The sequence below is a fragment of the Pelophylax lessonae genome, assembly GCF_965119305.1.
Source record: "Pelophylax lessonae genome assembly, chromosome: 2".
NCBI classification, from domain to species: Eukaryota; Metazoa; Chordata; class Amphibia; order Anura; family Ranidae; genus Pelophylax; species Pelophylax lessonae.
This window is the reverse complement of record NC_138769.1, coordinates 158589231-158604613: the sequence shown is the minus strand read 5'-3', so window position 1 is coordinate 158604613 and position 15383 is coordinate 158589231. Positions and strand designations below refer to the sequence as shown.

The window sequence follows — 15383 nt, the reverse complement described above, 5'->3', positions numbered from 1 at the left end:
GGTCAGCACTGTCACATGACCATTCTAACCAATGGCCAGGAGCCCTTGCAAAGCTTCCAGGGCTGTGTGCGGATGTTTAAAGTGTACGGACGGAGATGCACACGCAACCGTGGGCGGCATTTGGCAGATAATGCTACGCAAGACAAGTGAGTGCACAGAGGACGGGAGTAGTGAGGAGGCTGTAAGGAGAGTCTTCATGTTTTTTTTTCTCTTTGAAGGTGGAGATACTCTTTAAAATCTAAAAAAAAAAAAAAACTTTAGCTATGCTTCTTACCTGCAGAGCTAAAGTTTTTTTTTTTTTTTTTTTTTTTTTTTTTTTTTTTTTTCTTCACATACTGGCACTGCAGGTGGGAATTGTGAAGAGTGGGGAGGAATTGTGAAGAGGTGGGTGCTGTAGAGGGGTGGGGAGGATTTGTGACAATTGCTGAGAAGACAATCGGCATAATGAGTTTCCCCCATAACAGGTTTTTATGGTCATTCTTTCTGGCCAGCCTAAAACCCATTGCAACAGGGTTATTGGCTGGCCGTGCTGCTGTAGGTAAGTTAGGGTTAGGCGGTGCATATAACTTGCCTTTCCCCGGCTGCTGAAAACCTACGCTCAAAAGAAAATGGCTCCTAGCTTTTTTTAGCTGGCTCCTAGTTTCAAAGCGAATTCGTCAAGGCCTATGCTTACTGATGTTTTTTCTTAAAGCCTTGATTTTCATTAGATATCTTATTTTAGATCTTTTGATGTCATGGCCGGTGGGAGCGACCGGCAAGATGCTGTACAATTTCTTAAAACCGTCCGAGACCCAGGCTTAAAGCTGGATACACACTATACAATTTTCTTTAGATTTACCAAAACCATATAATATGAGGTCAGACCTAAACACTTTCAATTTGTATGCAATCTGGAAGGCCCTTGCACTATAGTTGAAGGTAAATCTAAAGGAAATCTAACAACAAAAGTTTTGTATAGTGTGTATTCAGCTTTAGGGTTATTGTTGGTGTTTCTGGGCCTTCCTGTGGGTGGTGAATAAGAGAACATTAGTGTTATTCCCACCCACACTCCTTGTTCTCTATTCACTGCACAGAGGGATGAAGTGGAACTTTGAAGTGATTCTAAAGGCAGTTTTTTAAAAATAAAATAAACATGTCCTACTTCCCTGCTCTGTGTAATGGTTTTGCAGAGAGCAGCCCTGATCCTCATCTTTCCCCACTGCCACTTGCTGAGAGGGCACTCATGCATGCTTGCATCACACAACCCACACAGAAAACGCATGGCTACTTCCACCAAACACATGTCGCTCTGTGTCATTTAGGCTGGGTTTGCATCTGCGTGTTTTTTCATGCATGGCAACCCGCAGAGAAAACACGCACGCACCTTTCTAAAATGCGCTGCAATGCACATCGCACTTCTATTACCATTTCGGCTGCATTCCCATCTGCATATTTCCAAGCGCATGACAATCTGCAAGAAAACACACGCTTTGCTGTGTGTTTAGAAAACAAAACCATATTTGTGGTACCATTCATTCGCATCTACTTGTTTCCAAACGCACAGCAACCCAAAATAAAAAATGGATGCTTTGCGTTGCCTTTTGAAAATGCACAGCAATGTATGTCATGTTCCTGAATGTAACCAGGGCAGAAAACGCACAACTTTTTTGTGAGTTTAAACACACAGCAATGCATGTGTGGCAACAAAAATGCACACTTGCGGCACATTTTGAAAACGCACAGCAACGGGTTTCAAACTTGTTACCATTCGTTTACATCTTCGCGTATCTGGTTGCACGACAGCTCACAAGAAAACGCACGCTTTGAAATATGCGTGGCACCGTGCGACCCGCTTGCATTACTGTTTGCACCTGCATGTTTCGGAGTGCATGGCAACCTGCAATAAAAAAGCACACCTTGTTGCTTTTTAAAAACAAGCAGTACTGTGTGTCATGTAAGTTTTACTATTTAGGCTGTGTTCTCATTTATATGTTTACAACACACAAGAGCCAGCAAAGAAAACGTGCTTTATCGTGTTTAGAAAACCAACGGCAACACGCGTCGCGTTTGCGTTACCATTTCTTCACATGTGCACATTTCCAAATGTGTGGCAACCCGCACAGAAAACGTATTTTGCTGTGCATTTGGAAAACCCGTGGAAACGCATGTCTTGCTTGGGTTACCTTACCGCTCGTTCACATCTGTACGTTTGCGAACACAGGGCAATCTGCAAGAAAAAGCACACATTTTCTGTGTGATAGTGATAGTGACGCTGGAAGTCACATGACTTTCATATTGTGCTGTGTACACCAGGGCTGTCTTCATCCCTTCCAGCATTAGCACAGCTAGCCATCAGAACAGGCTGTGTATGAAGGCATGAACTATGTGATTTTTAACCTCTTGCTGCCTGTCAGCAGTACATATACTGCGGCAGGTTGGCTCAGTCCCACCAAACAACGTAACTATGTCGCTTCACGGGACCACGAGTGGGGGGGGGGGGGCGTACCCATTCCCCATTCCCCATTCCCCATTCCCCACAGGTGAAGCTGATCTGTGGGTTGTAAACACGGCAGGCCGCTGTTCTGTCTGCAATGAACACAGGACTCCTGTGTTCCTACTGTTTAGGTACACAGGTCTCTTGTGTTCATTCCATAAGTCAATCCCCCACACATTTCGAAAACACCCCCTAGGGACACATTTAACCCTTAACCCTTTGATCGCCCCTTCCCAGCCAGTGTCAGTACTGTGAAAGTGCATATTATTAGCACTGATTAGTAATGTCACTGTCCTCCCCAAAAAAGTGTCAAATGCCAGGTGTCTGATCTGTCCACCGCAATGTCGCAGTCCCGCTAAAAATCACTGCTCGCCGCCATTACTAGTAAAAATAAATAAATAAAAATGACAAATCTTTCCCCTCGTTTGTGGATGCGAAAACTTTTGTGCAAACCAATAAATATACTCTTATTGGGATTTCTTTTACCAAAAATATGTAGCAGACTACAAATTGGCCTAAAGTGGAAAGAAAAAAAAAAGTTGGATTTTTTTTCATGGGAATATTATATAGCAGAAAGTTAAAAATATTGTTTTTTTTTTTTCCAGAATTGTCGCTCTTTTTTTGTTTATAGCGCAAAAAATAATCGCAGAGGTGATCAAATACCACCAAAAGAAAAAAGGACATCAATTTTATTTGGGTACAACGTCGCACAACGCAATTTTCAGTTAAAGTAGCGCAGTGCCGTTTTCGCAAAAAAATGGCCTGGTCATTAAGGGGTAAAACCTTCCAGTCCAGAAGTGGTTAATAATGCTGGCAACTGTGAGACAGGATTTGGAAAGTTTGGACTCTTCCTGTAGGTGTGACTGGGCTGGACAGAATGCTAATTAGGATGTGTTCCATCCCACCCACCATTCGAGCTATGGAGGAAGTTACATCATTTGCAGAGTCTGATACAACACAGGGGTGTGTTTTAGGCTACAGGTGAAGAAGGAAGTGGCTATGGAGGGCATTCTGTCTACATCAGACTATACAGAATGTCAATGATACAGTCTCAACTAAAACCCAGAATATCTGCAGACAACAGAACATGTGGTATAGAGGTATGATCTATGCTGGGATTGATCATTCCATTCAGGTCTAGTGAAAAAGTTGGAGTTCAGCTTTAACTCTGTTTTTCTGCTATCTGGCAGGGCTATATCAGGAATGAATGAAATGCATATCCTTTTAAGAAAGAGTATGTATTTAAACTTGAAAATATAATACATTGCCCCTTTTTAGTCCTGGGGTGTTGTGGCTACATAGGCTTTCATGTTTCAGCCTTTCATGCATCAGGAGTTCAGTTTTAATGGACCAATAAAGCTTAAAAGCAACAGAATTCACTGCAGATTGGCTAAGGATACAGCACAGAAATATACGTGTATTATCGCTGAAAAGGGACCCTGTGGTTCCAGAAAAAATATAGCTGGGACATTTCTTTGGTTAATGGAGATACCAGTTTACTTACAGAGCTGTTCCTTCTGACCTTCCAGTTGCCTGACTGGCTGTTTCCTGTGTAATGCCTGCATTCTGCAGAATTGTGCAATAAACATTAGCAAAGGGGAGTCCCTAATGCAGGGCTTATTTGTCCCTTTTTTTCCTGAAAAACCACCATGTGTAACCAGATTTCAACAAGCTTACTAAAATATGATAAGCTGGGTGTTCACTATTGTACATTTTAATTAGTATAAATGCAGATAACCAGAACTTTAGAAAAACATTTGACCATTCAAAACTGTCGTTATCAAATATTGAAGCCCATTTTAAGCCGATCCTAAAATGTAATAGCACACAAAATCATTTCAATTAAAATTATAGGCAAAATTTTTTCCATTTTGAAGTAAGGGAGGGTTTTAACTCTTGTAAGGTTTTATCTTTGCTATCTTCCTCTTTATTGGGGAGATTTACCTTTACTTCCTGTCCCATAGCCAGACGGGATGTGAGAGGAAATAAATCCCAGCAAATTAGGGGAATATCTTGCAGAACCCCTCGTCATCAGTACTAGTGTCCCCATTGGAATACATTTTCCTCTGTTTCTTTTTCTGGGGACATCCCAAAATTTGGGGTTTTCTTCTTCAGGGATAATGGTAAACTTGACATATAGTGAATACACGGCTTGCAAAAAAGTGTTCTAATCACTCTCCACTCAGTCCAAAAAAAAACTCATACTTTAACACTTCAATACCGGGCACTTTCACCCCCTTCCTGTCCAGGCCAATTTTCTCCTTTTAGCACTGTTGCATTTTGAATGATAATTGCGCGGTCATGCAACACTGTACCTACACCAAATTTATGTCATTTTCCCCCCACAAATAGAGCTTTCTTTTGGTGGTATTTGATCACCTCTGGGTTTTTTCCTTTTTGCTAAACAAATGAAAGACCGAAAAGTTTGAAAAAAAAAAATTTTTGTTTGTTATACTATTTTGTAAATAATTTTTTTCCTGTACTGATGAGCACTGATGAGGAGGCACTGATAGGCGGCACTGATATGCAGCATTGGTGGGCACTGATATGCGGCACTGCTGGGCACTGATAGGCGGCACTGATAGGTGGCACTAATGGGCACTGATAGGCGGCACTGGGCACTGATAGCCTGCACTTATCGGCACTGACGGGCGGCACTGATGGGCACTAATGGGCACTGATAGGCGGCACTGGTGGGCAATGATGGGCACTGGTGGGCGACACTGATAGATGGCAATGATGGGCACTGGTGGGCAATGATGGGCACTGGTGGGCGACACTGATAGATGGCACTGATGGGCACTGGTGGGCAGCACTGATGGGGAGGGCAATGGGGGGCTCCCTGAGCCCTGATTGCCATCCCTGGTGGCCATAGTGGGCATCCCTGGGGTCATGGTGGGCATCCCTGGTGGTTCTAGTGGCACCCCCCCCCCCCCCCCCCGAGGGTCTGCACTGGTAATCAATGATCTGATTACCAGTGCCGACCGCCCATACCCCTCCCATGTCAGGGGAGCCGCCGATAGGCGCTCCTTTGCTCGTGCCTGCCAGGCACGAACTAAGGAAAGCCGATCAACGGCTCTTCTTGTTTACTATGTGACCAGCCGTGATTGGACACGGCTGGTCACATGGTAAAGAGCCTACGTCAGTAGGCTCTTTACAGAGATCTGAGATGCAGGGCGTCAGGCTGACACCTCGCATCACCGATTGCAGCTGTCATATGACGTCCGGTCAGGATAATACAACCACAATCCCGCCGTCAATTTGCTATAGGGCGGGCAGGATGTGGTTAAAATGCTCACAAGCTCTGTAATGATCCATATAGTTGGTGCAGGGCATGTGGGACAGCCAAACAGTCAGCCCATAAACTTCTCACAATTCTATATTCTCTCAAGGAAAGAACAGAATAACCCCAAGGGGTGATCAGGATGATGTATCAATGTCTGTCCTCAACACAAATAATGCCAGTAGGCCAGAAAAGAAGAAAACTGACCTGATATCGTGTAGGTAAAATAATACGGCCCAAGCAGTATCTCAACACTGAGCAACAGGATACACCGTAACTGCAAGTTACGCGAATGTACCCTTTTAAAAGTAAAGTAAAGGAGGGAATGACACGTTTGGTAATTGGACCAATTAATATTGGTTGTATTTAAAGTATTCTAAATGTGGGTTCAAACTGGTGTGCTGAGGGTTGGGTAAAGTGTGTTTTAGGTGCACTCCAATTGACTCCTTTTAGACCCTGCGCTTGCAGAAAATGCAATCTAATATAAGTTAATTGGAATTGTGTGGAAAACTTAGATGCAATTGTAATTTTGGTGCGCATATTTTTAATAACATTTTTTAAAGAAGTGTGGGAAATTAAAAAACATACCTGTTCATTAGAGGTGCACCAAAATGAAAATTTTGGTACTGAAACCGAAAAATCTAAGTGCACTTAGCCAAAACCAAAAATGACAGTTTTTAAAAAAAAATTGTATATTTTTATAAATAATTGTATCAACTTTTTAATTAATATCATGAATATAAATTATGAATTTACGGTCGGTCATTATCGGTACCTTTTTAGCACAAGAAAAAAGCTTAAGAAAAATGCATCCCTTTAAAGTCTTTATATGCCTTCCTATTGGTCCATTGCGCTTCTGCTGTGGTGGTAAAAATCTTGCTTGCTGCATTTTTGTTCGATTAAAAAAAAAAATGCACCTCCCTGTTGAAATGCTTTGAAAATGCATCAATAACACACCCATGTTATGGTTTTTATGTGTTTTTTGAGTCACTTGACCTATGAAAAAAACACCTTAAGCACAGTAAAATCTGGCAAAATAGTGTGTGTTTTCAGCCGTTATGTTACTGTGCATCTCTACTACTCACCTGTATGGCTGCAGCATAGTTCCCATAGGTCCGATGCTGCAGCTGCCCCACCCAGCTCGAAGACTGAAAACTGAGCGATCACATGACCACTGATTGCTCAGTTCTCAGTCTGCTCTAAACAGAGAGTGGTGACTGACTCTGCTCTGCCCCTTCACCCTTTGCATGCTGGTATTCATCACCGCCTGTCACACAGCGAGCTGTACTCTGTGGGATCTTCACTATTACGTCTCACTTTGACATTGTGTACTGTGTATTTATTATGATTGTCTATATAGAAATGTTCTGACAAGCTTCTGAAGAAGCAAAAAGTCGCAAAACATGTCGCGCTAGAACTCGCCTTTTATCTCATGACCAACCTGATCCATTGGGAGACCCTTTGGTTTAGGTCTTCCTGTTTTGTACACATGCGGTCCGGGTACAGGATGGTCTTTGTTGCTTTTTGTGCTTTTTATCTTGTATATCATGTTATGTGTTTATTACTTTTCTGTATAAGTAAAAATTTGTGTGTTTTTTTTTTTTTTTTTTACTAGTGCCTAGAAAGTCCATGTTTATCTCTTCTTGTGTACTCTGTCCCTCCAGGGCTCACTGGAGTACCAGGCTGTAGAGGGGATAGGAACAGCTGGCTAAGGCTCTCAGCGGTGTACTGAGAGGCTGCGCCAGCTGTTGATCACGTAACTGAATGGTTTCCGACATTATTGATATCAGCCAACAGCAGGGTTTAGCACACTGTCATCCGATTCTGGGACAAGAGAAAAAAACAAAGTGCACTTTTCTGACCCAGAAGTGAAGTATGACCAAAAAAGCTTTTGCCATACTTATGTTTGATATGTTGGTAAATACCCTGGGAGAAACCAGATGAATTTTTTACTAGCTGGTAAGGACTAGGTCTCCTTTTCACAGCCCTGCCAAAAACTATTAAAACTTTGATACATAAAGTGGGAACTGCTGGCCTCCTCAGTACTTCTTTTCATCCAGGCATTGCAACGATGCACCATTCCACCCCATTCCTTTTGTGATCTGAGATCCCGTGCTTTAGATGCAGTAGAGCACATATCAAACACAAGGCCTGCAGCCCTCCAGGCCATTTTATGTGGCTCTTGCACCCAGGGGTTTTTTTTTTTTTTTTTCAGCTGAAACGTGGTGGAAGCTCTTACAGATCCCTGACTGCCCTGCACTTATGGCAGGTACAAGGAAGGTTCAGGTGGCAGGTGCAGTGTGGGAGGGAGCATCACTTGGTAAGCTGCATTGTGATCCCCATCTGTGCCTGGTTGCAGAGATTCCAACCAATGATCTTCCTGCGAGAGAGGGGCAGAGGCGCCTACGCTGCTAGGAAGTACTAGAAGCGAGGAAACTTTTATTTTTTTGGGGTGGTGGGGAAGGAAGGTGCAGAAGAGGGGTGGAAGTAGGATGTGGACAGCTAAGAGAGCTGAACCCTGCACACCGCTAAACCCGGCACTCAGTGCACAATGCACCCCTGCACTCTGTGCGCAGCGCACCCCTGCGCACAGCGCACCCCTGCACATGATGTACTCCTGGTATTTTTTGCCCTTTTAGGATCCTCCCGCAGTGCAATTTGGCCACACCCGCCGCTTGATGCAGTTCATCAGGGGAGGGTCTGGTTGAGTTCCTGCACCTATTTTGTCAGACAAAAAGCCCTGGTTAAATTTGTATAATCTTACAGATACAACCGGCCCCTTGAGGGCAACCATAATGCTGAATGTGGCCCACAATGAAATCTCATTTGACACCCCTGCAGTAGAGGGTTAAACACAAACCTCACTGCAGGTTTCAGCTATCTCTCCCATTAGAGACAGCTTAATATAAAATAAAGTTAGCAAAATGAAGTTGTCGCGGTCACCAATCCCATTTAGCCCTGCTTTGGAAGCTTGAGTGGCAACTACACAAAACAGGATTCAGGGAGTTCACTCCTTTTTACTGTAGAACATATTAGTATTGGTAGCTCACTGATTGCTTTTAGCTTTTTTTTCCCCCCAAATTTCTCTTAGCTTGCTTAGGGCTCATAACAGCTGCTAGCAATAATTGCATGTAAAAAATCCAGCAGGCTGGTTGTACCCAAGTTGATCGATTTACTTGGGTACCATATGCCTGCCCATGCATGGTTCGAATCTCAGCTGGTTCCTTCTGAACCAGCCAAGATTCGAACCGTCTATGGCCGGCTTTAGGACGTGTAATATTGAGTAATGAACAATGCTATTCATTTTACCTTTTTAGAAGGGGCTATTTTTTTGTTTAATATATCTTTATTGAGAATATAACAATGTGAACAAAGGAATTAGTACAATGTGCATTAAAGCTCATAGAACCCAACAAACATTGGAACTAAGTGGAAACATACCAGGAATTGGCACAAAAATCTGTGACAACACCTTATAACATAGACAAGAAACAAAGAATAGGATAAAGGGAAAGGGGGGAGGAGCAAGAGAGAGAAAAGGACAAGTGTCGGCGCGGGGGAAAAAAGATGGGGGGGAGAGAGAGGGGAACCCAGCTGAAAATACTTGAGGTAACCAACAAGAAGGGGCTATAAGGTTACTTTGACAAAAAACAGGGTTGCCAAAGAGCTCATTACAGTTTGGTCAGGTATCAAAGTATTGTCCTCTAGGGTGGTTTGGGCCAACCTTGCTGTAAGTACTCAAATATTGGTTTGTTTTCTAGGAACTCAATGAGGTCTGACTCTGGAAGCAATGTGAAAAACCGTATTGGTAGTAAATCCCATTCCGAGAAGCCTGCAGATATCAGACTGTTACTTGAGGAGAAGAGGCAGAGTACAGCAAGCCGACAGACTGGAACTGCAACTGCAACAGGCACAGGAACAAAATCTGGTATAATTAAGAATAGGATTTAAATAGGACCTTGATGTAAATGTTTAGATTTTGTCTAGTATTAAATTTGAATAGACATACCACTAAATACCCAGTTGAACTATACAGTATGTGTTTTCTATGTGAACTGTCTTGCCTGCCAAATATATTTGGAATTCTGTTTATCCACTTGTGTAATTGAGACGGAGCTGATAGACATCATGGATGTGTAGGAGACCTTAGTTTTCTCTTGTGATAAGCAAAGCAGCTTGGTTACCAGCCTTTTCCAGCCTGTGATTAGGCAATGAGGGAACAGCAACAGACTGATCAGGTTATCTTCCTCTTCTGTAAGCTCATTCAGAAATGGAGATTGCTAACACAAAGCAATTACAACCCTGACTGACTTGAAATGCTGCCCCTTCTCCCATTTTGAGGATTTAAGAGGATTACTGGAGGTTTATATTAACCGCTTCCGGACCACCCACCACATAAATACTGCAGCAGGGCGGCACGGCTGTGCAAAAAACATGTACATGTAACCCCTTCCCTGCCAGTGTCATTTATACGGTAACGTGCATACTTTTAGCGCTGATCACTGTATTGGGGTCACTGGTCCTAAAAAGTGTCTGTCAGACTTGTCCACTGCAATGTCGCAGTCCCGCTAAAAATTGCTGATCGCCGCCATTACTAGTAAAAATAAACAAGTCCATAAATGTATTCCATAGTTTAGATGCTATAACTTTTGCTCAAGCCAATTAATATACGCTTAGTATTTTTTTGCCGAAAATATGTAGCAGAATACATATTGGCCTAAATTAATGAAGATCTTTTTTTATTGGGAATGTTTTGTAACAGAAAGTCAAAAATATTATTTTGTTTTTTTTCCCCACAATTGTGGTTTTTTTTTTGTTTATAGCGCAAAAAATAATCACAGAGCTGATCAAATACCACCAAAAGAAAGCTCTATTTGTGGGTGGAGAAAACACATCAATTTTGTGTACAACATCACAGGACTGCGCAATTGTCAGTTAAAGCAACGCAGTGCCGTATCACAAAAAATGGCCTGGTCATTAAGAGGGTAAAACCTTCCGGATCTGAAGTAGTTAAAGGCTAAGTTCACCTTGTACACCTATATTTAGGGTGTAACATGGTGTTTTGCTGACCGTTAGGAAACTGATATAAGCATGACTAGGGCTTCCTAGTCATTACAATACTTGCAGAATAAATGTAGTAGAAATTAACCACTTGTACCCTTGCGCCGCTGAACTTCAAGTGGTTATATAGTTTATTTAATTTTTTTTTATTTATTTATTTTTTTTTAGAGCCCAGCAAAGATCTGATTGGCTTTGTTGGACTCTATAATATAGTAACCTGGAAGCGATGACGTAACCAGAATGTAAACCGCGCGGTTTTTAAAAATCAAAAATTTGATTTTACCGATTTTGGTTTGATCAAATGCTTTTAAATGAAGAGCAGGGATTTGGGGTCTTATTATACCCCAGATCTCTCCATAAAGGTACCTGTCACATGCCTATTGCTATCACAAAGTATGTTTTCATTCCTTGTGACTGCAATAAAATTGGTAAAATGGTAAAAATATTTTGAAAAGAAAAATTAAAGTGCCTCCGTCCCCCTGTGCTTGGGGGCAAAGGCAAACGCCCAGGTCGTTCCCGCACACATGCTAAAAGCGATTGTCCTACATGTGAGGTATTATTACGATGGTCAAATCATGGGCAGTAATTCTAGCTCTAGACCTTTTTTTGTTTGTCGTGGTTGCACAGGCATGCGCAGTTTTAAAGTGGAACATGTTTGGTATCTGTTTGCTTGGCGTTGGCGTAACATCATCTTTTATATTGTACTAACAAATGTGTTCTGGATTGTTTTGTTTTTTGTGTTTTTTTTTTTTGCATTAAAATTAAAAAAAGTGTATTTAGAAAATAAATTGCATAACCCACCAATTTATTCTCTAAGGCCTCTGCTTTAAAAAAAAATATATGTTTTTGGGGTTCTAAGATCTTGCAAAAAAATACTGATTGTTACCTGTAACAAAAAGTGCCAGGAAAGGCTGGGTCAAGTCGTTAAAAACCTGTCTTGTGAAAACATTAGATGAAATCAGTTTTTAGGGGGGCTTAATAAAAGCTTTACTTTTTCTATGCAGATGTGCGGCAGAGGCTTGGAAAGAGACCGCATTCGCCAGAAATCAGAAAAGTGTCGAGTCACATTCCTACACCTCGCAGAGAACCAGTATCTGACGTGCATAGTCGGCTGGGTTTGCCAAAACAATCGGAAGGAAAAGGTCTTTATTCTGACAGCAAGGAAAAGAAAACAGGTCAGTTGCACATTACCGGAATAGAGACTGTCTCCAAAGCGACAACCTTTTACCTACAGTGTTGTCACATAAGGGCCTTGTAATTAAACAGAGATTTTTTTTTTTTTTTAACCTGGGAAAAACAAAAATTTAAGTCCAACGTTCACACAATCTTGTACATAGGATGCACACATGCACGTAAATATCTGTGCTCTCTGTTTCTTATGGACACAGCGGGCTCGGGAGCAAAGCAAGCACGAGTGCCACCACAGCAAACCACTTGCTATGGGGGCACTCGGCAAGGGGGAGGGGCCCAGAGCATTGGCGGGGGACCCGAGAGCAGGAGGATTGGGGCTGCTCTGTGCAAAACCACTGCACAGAGCAGATACAGTATCTCACAAAAGTAAGTACACACCTCACATTCTTGTAACTATTTTATTAAATCTTTTCATGTTACAACACTGAAGAAATAACATTTTGCTACAATGTAAAGTACTGAGTGTACAGCTTTTATAACAGTGTAATTTTGCTGTCCCCTCAAAATAACACACAGCCATTGTCTATAATACTGGCAACAAAAATGAGTACACCCCTAAGTGAAAAGGCCCTAAGTGTCAATATTTTGTGTGGCCACCATTATTTTCCGGTACTGCCTAAACCCTCTTGGACATGGAGTTTACCAGAGCTTCACAGGTTGCCACTGGAGTCCTCTTATACTCCTCCATGATGACATCACAGAGCTAGTGGTGGAGACCTTGCGCTCCTCCACCTTCCGTTTGCGGATGCCCCACAGATGCTCAATAAGGTTTAGGTCTGGAGACATGCTTGGCCAGTCCATCACCTTTACCCTCAGCTTCTTTAGCAAGGCAGTGGTCGTCTTTAGAGGTGTGTTTGGGGTTATCATGTTGGAATACTGCCCTGTGGCCCAGTCTCCAAAGGAATGGGATCATGCTCTGCCTCAGTATGTCACAGTACATGTTGGCATTCATGGTTCCCTCAATGAACTGTAGCTCCCCAGTACCAGCAGCACTCATGCAGCCCCAGACAATGACACTCCCACAACCATGCTTGACTGTAGGCAAAGCACACTTCTTTGTACTCCTCACCTGTTTGCTGCCACACATGCTTGACACCATCTGAACCAGATAAGTTTATCTTGGTCTCATCAGACTACAGGACATGGTTCAGGTAATCCATGTCCTTAGTCTGCTTGTCTTCAGCAAACTGCTGGCTTTCTTGTTCATCTTTAGAAGAGGCTTCCTTCTGGGACTACAACCATGCAGACCAATTTGATACACTGACAGGCTGACCCCCCCCCCACCACCCTTTCAAACTCTGCAGCAATGCTGGCAGCACTCATACGTCTGTTTCCCAAAGACAACCTCTGGATATGATACTGAGCATGTGCACTCAACTTCTTTGGTTGACCATGGCGAGGCCTGTTCTGAGTGGAACATATCCTGTTAAACCGCTTTATGGTCTTGGCCACCATGCTGCAGCTCAGTTTCAGGGTCTTGGCAATCTTCTTAAAGCCTAGGCCATCTTTATGTAGAGCAACAATTCTTTTTTCAGATCCTCAGAGTTCTTTGCCATGAGGTGTCATGTTAAACTTTCAGAGACCAGTATGAGCGAGTGAGAGCATTAACACCAAATTTAACACACCTGCTTTTCATTCACACCTGAGACCTTGTAACACTAACGAGTCACATGACACCGGGGAGGTAAAATTGGTAATCGGGCCCAATGTGGACTTTTTCACTTAGGAGTGTACTTACTTTTGTTGCCAGCGGTTTAGACATTAATGGCTGTCTCGAGTTATTTTGAGGGGACAGCAAATTTACACTGTTATACAAGCTGTACACTCACTACTTTACATTGTAGCATAGTGTCATTCCTTCGGTGTTGTCACATGAAAAGTTATATTTTCAAAAATGTGAGGGGTGTATTGACTTTTGTAAGATACTGCAAGTATAACATGTTTTTTTTTTTTTTGTTCCTGTACAATCATTTTTAGTATGCCAGACAGTTTCAAAAGAAATTAACCTAATCAAACTTTGCAAGACCTAGTGAAAAATATTGAACAAATAGGAAAGTTTTTCCCATTGTTTGAATCCTTTGAGCTATGTTTTATAACTCTTCCTGTTTCTCCTATATTAGGGAGCTTATGGAATCGTTTGGGAACAGCACCAAAAGAAAAGGAGCGAGCACCAGAGAAGGGAGCAAAGGGCAGTGCAGCCCCAGAAGAGGAAGACTCTGTACTACAGCAGGCCTGGGGAGCCTTAATAAAGGAAAAGGAACAGATCCGACAGAAGAAGAGCCGTTTGGACAACCTTCCTTCCTTACAGATTGAAATCAGCCGGGAGAGCAGTTCTGGTTCAGACACGGACTCCTGATGACAGATTTACAAATCTTGGGACAATGGCTTCCAGTAGCATGGCAGCAACTTGACAATGTGCCGCCCCTTGCCTTTCACACAGTAATTGTTTTATACCGATGTTGAGACACCATTAGTGGCTGCAGTGCTCTCAACAAGCCTCTCAGAAATTCATGTGTTGGGTTACTGGGGATTAAACGATGTGTATTGGTTATTATGAGATTGAGTGTTTTTTTTTTTTTGTTTTATTTTTTTTTTTAAACAAACCTTGTTAGCACAGTGGCTGCTCAGAACCTGCAGCCCCACCATGTTTTTTTATTTTCAGATGGAGAGAAAAATGTCTTTTAAAGATGTCAACATTTCATTTCCACTTTTCCATTTTTTTTTTTTTTTTTTTTTTAATTTTTAAATCCTGCTTTCTGGGGTTAAAAGCCATGCCCATCTAAAACAGATATGACCATTTTGGGTATACTGCAAGGTTCAGTTTCCACCATGTGTAAAGCAGTCTCTGTTATTGAGAAGGATCAAATGAAAGCAGCTATTCAACTATTTGATGAATCAATTGTCTTAGGTGTTTTGCTTTGCATGAAAAAAAAATTACTATTTTAACAGCATAACTCATGTTGCCCTGTTAGCATTTTAGGTGAAACCAGTACATTTTCTTATCTGTGAAGCAAATGAAACCTAGTGCTCTATTAATTTGACTACAGCCTTCTTTGTAGTACCCCTAACTTGTAGATGGCTGTGACATCATGAATCCACTTGTATTTAGATAAGATTCAGTAGTGGCCTTGTGCTACCATTATGATGTTGTTGGCTATTAAAGCAGGCATTGGCTTTTTTTTTTTTTTTTTTTCAGGTTTGTCAACAATAGTTAATACCCCTGAGGTGTATCTCCCATGGATGGATCACCACACTGATCACTGCTCTTGCTGTACTTCTGGCTGCAGGAATTAGACTTTTTTTGTTTTCACCTTTTTGCCACTTCTGTCTACATGTAGGCCCTCCAGTGTTGGCTGCACATCATTGTTCTGTGCC

The 15383-nt window shown here is 42.1% G+C and overlaps 1 protein-coding gene across 3 annotated transcripts in view; it reads left to right on the top strand.

The window, feature by feature from the left end:
- The window catches only part of NCBP3 (nuclear cap binding subunit 3), a 105373-nt gene extending 90811 nt beyond the window's left edge, over window positions 1-14562 (top strand). For all 3 annotated transcript variants that reach the window (XM_082244497.1, XM_082244496.1, XM_082244495.1), the window contains 3 exons: window positions 9518-9684; window positions 11822-11992; window positions 14129-14562. In XM_082244497.1, coding sequence (XP_082100623.1) covers window positions 9518-9684; window positions 11822-11992; window positions 14129-14364 — 574 coding nt within the window. In that variant the 3' untranslated portion in view covers window positions 14365-14562. The remainder of the gene's footprint in view (window positions 1-9517; window positions 9685-11821; window positions 11993-14128) is intronic.
- The last annotated feature ends 821 nt before the right edge of the window (window positions 14563-15383 follow it).